The following is a 9,919-nucleotide window of genomic DNA, read 5'->3' as shown; positions in this document are numbered from 1 at the left end:
CCCACTCTTAAGGCTTAATATAAAAAAATAAAAAGTTTACAGACCCCCGAAACGCCGGCTTCGTATGGATGAGAGGCTGGTTTGGTGAAAAATTTGTGCGTTTAGGCCAGGGTTTGACTTCGTGTGGACGGGGCCTAAGACCACCTCCTCTGTTGAGAGATGGTTTTTCCAGGTTAACAAATATGGCTTCCTTAATCCCTCGCTCAAAACATATTTCTACCTTGACCAGAGTATGGACATCGTTGTCCTCAAACAAGTGTCTTTTAGGCATCAGATGTAGGTGAACAGCTGAGTCCTGTCCTGAGGAGTTGAACGTCCTGTGTTGAGCAATGCGACTGTGTAGCAGTTGATTGGTCTCTCCAGTGTACAGGTCTGTGCACTCTTCAATACACTGCATGGCCTAAAGCATGTTTTCGGCCCTGTTTCGGGGGTGTTATGTCTTTGTTCCATGGTGTTGCCGGGTTTAAAGTGCACAGGGATATGGTGCAGGTTTAAAATTCACGTCCAGTTGCCTAAACTGATGTTTTCAAGGATGACCATGACCTTGATGACTGAAAATCATCGCAGATATCGTTGTTGTGATCACTGGTGGGGGCTCTTTTTCCATTCTCATTATTTGTCTATTATTAAACTTCTGCATGAACTTTTTTTTATCTCATCAGTGTTAATAGTCTTCCCTTTCCCAATTCATCTCTCATCTTATTACATTAGAACTCCTATGAACAGTCTGGTCCTTCATCATTTCTTCTTCCCTCCCCCCATTTATGCAGCTAGTATAGGTTTAACAGGAGATTCTTCATGTTTAAAAGGAACCTAAGATTTTTCACCCATCAGTGGAAAACAACATCATGTGAGAGTTATTAGAGGATTACAAAGAAATATGGGGGTCTTATGCCCTTCACTAACTGAACTTATCCCTCAGCAATTAAGATCACTCAAAAAAAGGTCATGCTGTGTTTATGTGGCAAGCAATGGTGTTTATAGTCTGATAAGTATGACTTCAGAAAAACATGCCATTTATCTTCTTTTCAAAAATGGGTTTGTTTTGTTTTAAATACCTTTCACCAGCTTTGGTCTCGGTTCCATTATAATAAATTGAAATCAATAAATCTAAATACTTTTTGATGCAGAAATAAATGCACAGATATCCTTCTGGGTCACTAAGTAATAATTTTTTTCTAATGCTGAAAAGATTGTGTTTCTTTTACCCTTTGTTGAAGAAAAGTTTCCCATAATAAAAATGAAAGTGTATTGATAAAGTGTATTGATAGTTGAGCTGGACTAACCTTTGCTCAGGGCAATCTTTATTTTCATAATTCTCTGAAACTATTATTATTGAATATTTTTACTAATTTTTTTTTTACCACTTTCTTCTTTATCCTTACATTTTGTGAGAACAATGTTACATATAAATACCAACATCAAATAATTTCTTGTACAGTAGAGGTATTCCAGCAGTCAGAGAAAGACAAGCGGCCTGGATACAAAACTATACCATTATAGAGCCCATACAAAAACACAAGAGACAAACAACAATGCAAATTCTTCACTGTAGCTAACATAACGACTGATCTATAAAACATTTACAAACATTTGATGAAAGCATTCACTCACCCTGCAATGTTGGGTTCTTCCCTGAGTCTACAGGGTGAAGATGGTTCAGAAGCTCCCTTCCTTTCATTGGTTCCAAAACTGGACTTTTTAGTCAATGTGTGAGAGACTTCCACTATAGAGGCACAGTTTGTGTTTAAAAGAAAATTGTCAATCATGACACCAAGGAGTGGAATTTTTACACTCATAAAAGCATATTGATGACAATATACAAAAAATTTTTCCCATCCAATAATAAATGAGCTTAACAATTTGTTTAAGTTTATGTCTTGACATTCATTTATATTTCATTATTTATATCGCACCAATTTACAGGACATTTTTTTTATTTTATAACAGCATAAACAAAATCCTGGTAATGATTAGAAATTGCTGCTCCCATGGTGCACTGAGGAGCTTTATCACAGATCCTTCTTCCCATCATCTGTTTAGCTGGGTTTAACTTTACAATCATCACTACTATGAGGAAAGTCACTCAGTGTTTACATCCCAGCAGTTGTTGGGATTTTTTGACAACCCTAACCCTGTATGCTTTTTTTTCTATTGTACTTTGAAATGTTTCATTGAAAAAATAGACTAAAAGGAATAGTTAGTGTGTTGATGTAGTTGATTAATTTTCATTGAGCATACATTTTTTTTAATTATAAATTGAGCTTTACAGCATTGTTTTATATGTAGAATTAAATTTGAAGGTGTATAATTTTCTTTAAATCTGTCTGTATGAATGCACTGAATAAAATAAAAATGTAATGCTTGTTTGTCATAAATGCAGCTCGAGATGATAACGTTTGTTTGAAGATGGTTCTACATAGTGGCTCATTTTACATTGCAACAGCGGAATTTAGAAAAAGGTCTTTTTTCGCATCACATGGGTCACATGATCTGAAACTGGACCTTAGGATCTTGTAGAGCCGAGCCTACACTGTACAATTTTTTCCCCCTTTCAGGCGGATTCTTCAATCGTGTGAGAATTTTTCAGATCGGGCTGAGCTTCAGCCTTTTTGTGCGTCCTGTAGTATACAGGTGGTAACGAGGGGCAATTAGCCTTTCACAACCACCTCCAGATCAGAAATCATAATGTTGGGAGAAAAATGTTTGAAATGCAGTCGGCCCTCATGAGGTGTTTGTGGGCAAATCCTGCTGTTGAACCCGTTCTATGAGCATCTAAGAGCCCATTTACCAGACCCTTGGAGACTGCAAGACTGTGTAAACAAGGGAGTTGTTCTTCTTCCAGATTGACAAGTCCAGCGTGTGGCTTTTGGACAAGCAACATTTACAGTTCAATCGAACATGTAAAAATTAATGCGACAGTTTTTAGCATTTACTTAGTCATATTTAGTTACTTTAACAATTTTTTTTTTCATTTTTGCAGGTTAGAACTTATAACGATTGTGTTAAAGTAACTAAATATGCTTAAGGAAATGCCAAAAGTGGATGCATTATTTTTTTCAGTGCATCAGAGCATTGGGCCGTGCTTTTCTACTGAGCTGTAGCTCAGTAGAAAAGTTGAAAGTATTATACAGTGTATGCCCGGTTTCAGAAGACAGAGTAGAAGAGTTGAAGTTGTTTATGGATGATGGTGTGGCATATTTAGATTGATAAGGAGACTATTTTTCACATTTAGTGTGCTTTAATGAGTGTTAGAGCTTTAGCTGCAATCCAGATATACATATAATACATAATTATGAACAGAAGTATTCCCTTGCATATATAATTGTATTACTTAAGTAATATTAATTTTGTATTGCAAAAATTGAACAGAATTCCAACAGTTTTGCGCACATTTGTGATGGAAACACGACTACCATTGAATTGAATAGTCCAAGGAATTAGAGCTGGTAAAGACTCACCTTTGGTCAGTGGTATAGACTTGCGTCTAATGGAAGCCCTAATGATATCGGAGCCATGGATGCACTCCTGATGTCGAAGCTGCTTAGACTCATAGAACCATTCTCCAGTCAGACATTTCAGCTGGCTTTTATCAGCAACAGTCCTCTGTAGGTTCCTGAGTACAGACACGTTCAACTTAATCCATTCATAAATATCCCTCCATTCATCCAATCTGTAACTAGCACGTTCTGGAAAAAAATGAGATTTTCTGAAAACTTTAAAGAAATTTAGTATAGAAGCTGTATTCCTCTGTTTAATCATGTTAGTGATTGCAATTAAACAAACTTTTTTTGTTAACCCGGGGTCCTTTTCACAAAGCTCAAACTCAGATTTAAATCCTCAACTCTAAATCCTAAAGTGGGGCACTAAGGTTTTGGTTTCATAAAAGCTGCTTTGAGGTTAATCGACTCTGAATAGGTCCCCTGAGAGTTGAATTCATGCCATACAATTAAAGAAGAGCCATTATCGGTGGAGCACCGGTTTGAAAAGTCACCATGACAACAGGCAACAGGAAGTGCCTATTTCAAACCACTGGAACAAGAGATTTTAATGAAGAAATAAAAAAAAAAGTAGAATGTGTTTAAAAGACAGCAACAGCACTACAGCTACAAAGGAGAGGAAGATGGTGAAGGAGAAAATTGATGCTCGAGTTTATGCATAGATTTATATGAAGTTCAGGCCAATATAACATTTATTAACAGTGCTCTCCTCTCTGTTGTTTCATTTGGAGATCACTAAAATAAGATTCTTCCTGATCAAAATCACATTCCAAGATGAAACTGAGATAATAGATTTTCTAAATTACATTTTTGCAGCAGAAACTGAATTTCAGAGAGGAAAAAATGCAAAATTGCACTGGTACAAATCTTATTTTATATACCTAGAAATGTTTACGCATTTTAAGTGTCCGTGTTGACATTTATCAGCTTGACTGTATATTTATATATGAGTTCTCAAATACATTTTCTTCATAAACAAAACAATACATATTATGACCACCTGTAACTATAGGAGTGTGGAGATCTGAACTTCATTTCTAGATATCCAGAATGTTTCTTTTAGACACGAAGTCATAGCCTACCATAGCCTGTTCTAATCACAATAAAATTATGGGTATAACTAGTTTACTGGTTTAATGGTAGTGAATCAATGAATTATATTTAAGATGAAATTATATCTAAGATTAAAACTCACGGGAGAGGAGCGCATCCGTTAGTAGGTGAAGATGAAATATAAATATGCAGTTTTAATAGGAAGGACCTGTGCATCATTTAATAGGGTTCCTCCTCTTTTTATTTCTCCCTCCATTACAAAGTAAATATGTGGCTGTCGGACTGTGCATTAATTTTTTATAATGCTGTTATCACATAACAATCTGTTTTCACTAATATTAATTACTTATAAATCCCTGTTAAAGAAGTCAATGCTTTTAATGCGAGGACAGATGAGGTTGTGGATGTATGTTATGGATTGTGAGGTGAAACAGTAGCATTCATAAAGATACCTGAATACAGAAAGGCGATCTGAGAATTCTCTCCCTATAAAAATGTTATTCTCTGTGAAGCCTGAAAGTTTTTCAATTTTTTTCATTTAAGCAAATGGACGAGAAGTTATCTCTGTGGATTATTGCCATTCGTTGTTCAATTGATCCTTGTCAAAAGGACATGCTATGTTTTTGTTTTTAACACTTAATGTGTGCAACAGACCTAGTGAATGATTTCCTTTTTTTGTTCACACAAATCTGTGACAGAACTCTGCTGATAAAATCAGGAAATAAAACAATGTGATTTTCTTTAACGAAAGTGGAAACAGAAGACTGAGTTTATTTAGGAGACCCTGCTGCTGCCAAGGGTAGCTCTGAGGAAAACGTTACTACGGTAACAGAAACAGGTTGAATAAACTCTCTTCTTTAAAAGGAAAACTCAGAGTTTCTCTGATTTCAGGTTTAGAAAACTTTGAGCTTTCAATAAACATGTTTTGTGAAACAGACCCCTGGTGTTTTATGATTGTGTTGCTGTTATAGTAGAAACCATTGGTTAGTCTTACATTTTGGAGTATTAAACATAGCTAAAAACTGTTATAAAATGCTTGCTCACATGCTTGTGCATGAGCACTCTTGACTTTTTCCAATTAAAACTTCTTACTTCACTCTTTATTCTAACCCAGAACGTCACAACAGAGGAAACAGATAAATTGGGTTCAAACATATAAGATTATTATAAGTAGTGTTGCACTGATACCAATACCAGTATCGGGCAGGGCCCCCTTCCAGTACTTAAATGGTGGTATTGGTATCGGTGAGTACCAACAAATAGGGCACCAATACCATTTTGAGAGCCTAAAGTTTATTGAACTATTGTCACCCGTTCCAGGTAGACAATAAAAAGTTCTACTGGATTCACTTTGTATTAGTCTTTTTCCTGCTTCACAAAGGTAGGCAGCAGCTTGACAAAGCCATGATGGCAGTTATTTTACATCCAAGTAGTATGCACTTCTTCATGTATACACATACATCCATTTCAAACAAATGGTATCGGTATGGTATCTATATCGGCTGATACTGCGCAGCCAGGTATCTGTATCTGGGCCAAAAATTGGCATTGGCACAACACTAATTATAAGCTTAGTTTCTTTCTTCTTTTTTTTCGTTTATGTTTATGTTGCTTGAAGTTAATTTTTCATTTTTTTTCTGTGAAGATAAAAAGCTCCCTTACCTCCCTAAGCCCAATGGCCAGCATAACCAAAAGCATGGACTGATTGGGGCTGGTAAAAAACGAAAAACAAAACAGACATGGTAGATGGCTTACTCTATGGGGCTGCTGAAGCCATGACCAAAATCGGACAAATCAAAATGGAATCTTAACCTAAATGAAATAAAATAAGGAAATTAGGACAGCCAGCCCAAAAGGCCAAAACCAAAAGCAATTTACTTCCTCAGCTGAATGCACCTCGTATTACCACTGAACAGCTCAGGACACCAGGTCAACACCTCCCATCATCTCCTTCCTTAAAAAACCAGATAATTAAAAAAATAGACTGTCAACAATCTAAGGTTTATCTGGTTGTTAAGAGTCAACCACAAAGTGAAAAGAAAGCTGCCATGGCCCCACACACTTTATTACTTTATTCATAGTTCTTGCTTACTCTGTTCCCTTCTAGCATCAATGTTATGGTGTTATGCAGGGAGCAGAGATGTGGATTTCAGCACAATGAATGAATGTGTTTAGTGGTAGAATGTGAGTAGAATGTGAGTTTTATTCCACACTTGACTGGATTAGCATTGGTTTATGAAAAGTGTGCAGTGATGGCTAAACCCAATAAATATCTTTAACATTAGCCCCATAACACTACCCTCTGAAACCAATCCATGCTGAGCTTGGATCATTTAACCGTGCTGAGCTCAGTTCCTTATGAACGTTTACACATCACACTAGCACGATCTCATGTCCTGCTCTCTGGGATTCTCTAGGCCCCTGAAGTCAGTTTCTTGTATCATATTCAGCTGGTTTTGTTGTTGACATTTGATTGGAAACTTTTAATTGTTGCTGCTGGACCCGCCATATCAACCAATCAGAGAAGCTGGTGCAGGAGATGTAAGGGAGATGGACACAGCGCTGCTGATGCAGAGTGCTATGATCACTCCTCTAAAACAATATATGAAATGCCTAAACTTAATCTGCTAGCAAAACATGTTCGCTTTTAATATCCTGGTGCCTGCAGTTTGGATTACTTACTGGAAAACCGCTAACATCTCCTTCCAGCCGTCACAAACAGTTGGGGAAAATCTGGGTGACTGGGCCAGAGGCTGCTGTTGCTGGATTCCCCGTGACAGCGCACCGCCGCTGTTTTTTATTGCATTTTTTTTTTATTGTTGTGTGTGGAAATTTTATCCCATTTGGTTTTCACTTGCTTGCATCTCTGCTCAAATTTAACCCCGGTTTCTCTCTAACTTAACAACTTTTCAAAAAATTGACTCAGCGTTGTTTTTTCTTTTTTTCTTTCCTTAGTTTGAACATATACATTTTTAAAAAATGGTTTAAAAAATTCACTGTGCTACTGCCACTGTTGTAGGAAGGGGGTTAGAAGTGATTCCATTTTGGTGGTTTTAGGGGTACTTTGATGTATTCTGGTATTAAACCTTTTATAATTATTTCCAGTCTTTTTAATTTAGAAACATATGTAATTTTTTTCAGTTAATTCCCAGCCATGAACATCTGGTCCTATTTTTTCAAAAGGCACAACTAGAGAGAGTTTTACGTTATGATATGTTATATAATATTGGATTATAGTCATTTGCTTTGGTGTATGTGTGAATGCAGTATAAACAAAGAGAGAGACAGCGGAGATAGAGGGTCAGGCCAAAATGAAGAGACAGACATGGAACACAAAGCTGATAAGAAATGGTGAAGACAACACCTGCTGCCTGTGGCTTTTTTTTTAAAAGCTTGACTAAAAATACCATTTGGTGTGTGTGCTTTAGTGGCGCTATGGTAAGAGCGCATGGCCCACGTATGGAGGCCTTATTCCCCCCGGCTCAGAATCCGACCTGTGGTCCTTTGCCGCATGTTTCTAACCCTCTCTCATACCCACTTTCCTGTCAGCCAACTGTTGGAAACATGAGCCACTAGTGCTGCAAAAATGAGAAAAAAAAAATGCTGTTTGGTTGCTCCAAATGTACTGTATACTTCGAATTGCTTAAAGGTTCCATATTCTGCTAAATTCCCTTCATACTCCTGAAGCCTGAGTATGAGATTCACAAATGGATGTCATAAGGGGAAATAAGCTGCCCATCAGTCAAGCTCCAGCCTTCATCTAATGCATTATTCTGCACTCCTAGGCTATCTTTACGTACTCTGGTTGTCACAGTTTCAGGTTGTGGGCGTGGAACCTTTAGGAGGACAGGGCGTGGAAAGCCAAAATATATATATATTTATATATTTATATATATATATTATATTAGTCATGTGACCTGAAGAAACGTATGACCACAGGGTCTTATGTAGTCATGGAGCTAAGGCTTTTGTTCTACTACTTTTCCGCCTTCTCGACTACTGGTCATGGCTAAAGCAAAGAAAAAGTTTAAATCTTCTGAGGAGGCTAAAAAGAGTAAATGTAAAAGGGATAGAGGAAAAACAAGAGTCGACCATGGAAAAGAGTTTGCTGGCTCAGGTTGAAAAAGGAGCCGGATATAAAACTGATTCTATTTTCTCAACTGTATTATAGACTGGTAAGTTAACATTTTGCACCTAGTATACAGTCATACGTATATCAGTTATTATTTTCGATGTTTGGTAGAAGCAAAATATGGGCAGTTATAGGTCTAGTGCCCCTAGTGCTCAAAAGTTACATGGTGTGCCTTTAAGCTTATTATCATGATCATGTACCTATGAGTTTTGTCAGGTTTATTAAAAAACTGAAGTAAACAAAAAGACTATTAAAACTCACTGTATTCGTTTCTCCTCAGCCTTTTTCAGCTCAGCATCTCTTTTCAGCACAGCCATAATCTTCTCAGACTCTTCCTGTGTCAAAAAACTCAAGTCGATCATGTTGACACTCGGTGGACTCTCCCGGATTGCTCCTCTTTAATTTGACTTTAGCAACTCCCGAGATTGGATCTTTAACACAGAGGGAAATGTATGTCAATGAAACATGCTTACAGATTTTTTCCTCATCTTAGAATAGGGTCTCCTACCAACTGAACATTTTGGTATAACCATAGAAAATACTAAAAAACATCCATATTCTAGTTATACTAAACAAAAAAAGACTTGCATGTTTTAAACACATAGCCAACACGGACAAAAATTAAGGAAAATTAAGGAACGTAGGAGATAACTATACTCATTCATCATTACCATGACCATATTTAGACCTACATGTCTAAATACCTACTTTTTTCTACCATATTTAGCTGATCCACTGCTAAACACTGCTTCCCTGATTTCACCAGAACTAAGAAAGTAGATCACATCAGCCCAGTTCTGATGTTCTTCCACTGGCTCTCTGTAGCTCAGAGAATACACTTTGTAATCCTTCTGTTAGACTAGAAATCGGTGAATGGTTCAGCATTTCAATACATGACAGATTTGTTTTTAGTGTATCAACCTTTTCTAGAAGCAGCATTTAGTTTCTATTCTCTCCTGATCTGGAACAAACTCCCAGAAGACTGTAAGGTTATCCTGAGCTATCTCTATAGTTATGCTGCTATAGGCTTAGATTGCTGGAGGACATAGGGACCCCTTTTAAACATTCTGCTTCATTCTTTCTCTATTTTCCCTTTACACAATCTTTGTTAGTTCAGTCTCTAATGTTATGCTTTCTCTTTTTTTCTCGTCTCTCACCAGGCTCAGTGTGAGCAGCCATCTGCTGAGGCTGACGGGGTGTGTATATATATGCATATATATATATATATATATAT

At 37.0% G+C, this 9,919-nt stretch overlaps 1 protein-coding gene across 1 annotated transcript in view; it reads right to left on the bottom strand.

The window, feature by feature from the left end:
* LOC107089872 (synaptotagmin-like protein 2) overlaps nucleotides 1-9,919 on the bottom strand; it is a gene marked incomplete at its 3' end in the record, with an annotated part of 32,942 nt that overhangs the window by 18,018 nt on the left and 5,005 nt on the right. Inside the window, exons 2-4 of the mRNA XM_015382893.1 lie at nucleotides 8,947-9,116; nucleotides 3,462-3,616; nucleotides 1,615-1,726 (exon numbers count right to left, since the gene is read on the bottom strand). Coding sequence (XP_015238379.1) covers nucleotides 1,615-1,726; nucleotides 3,462-3,616; nucleotides 8,947-9,047 — 368 coding nt within the window. The remainder of the gene's footprint in view (nucleotides 1-1,614; nucleotides 1,727-3,461; nucleotides 3,617-8,946; nucleotides 9,117-9,919) is intronic.

Source organism: Cyprinodon variegatus, unplaced genomic scaffold (genome assembly GCF_000732505.1).
Source record: "Cyprinodon variegatus isolate N-32 unplaced genomic scaffold, C_variegatus-1.0 Scaffold269, whole genome shotgun sequence".
Classification (NCBI taxonomy): Eukaryota; Metazoa; Chordata; class Actinopteri; order Cyprinodontiformes; family Cyprinodontidae; genus Cyprinodon; species Cyprinodon variegatus.
Note: the sequence above shows the minus strand (reverse complement) of the source record. Positions and strands in the feature narration are given on the sequence as shown.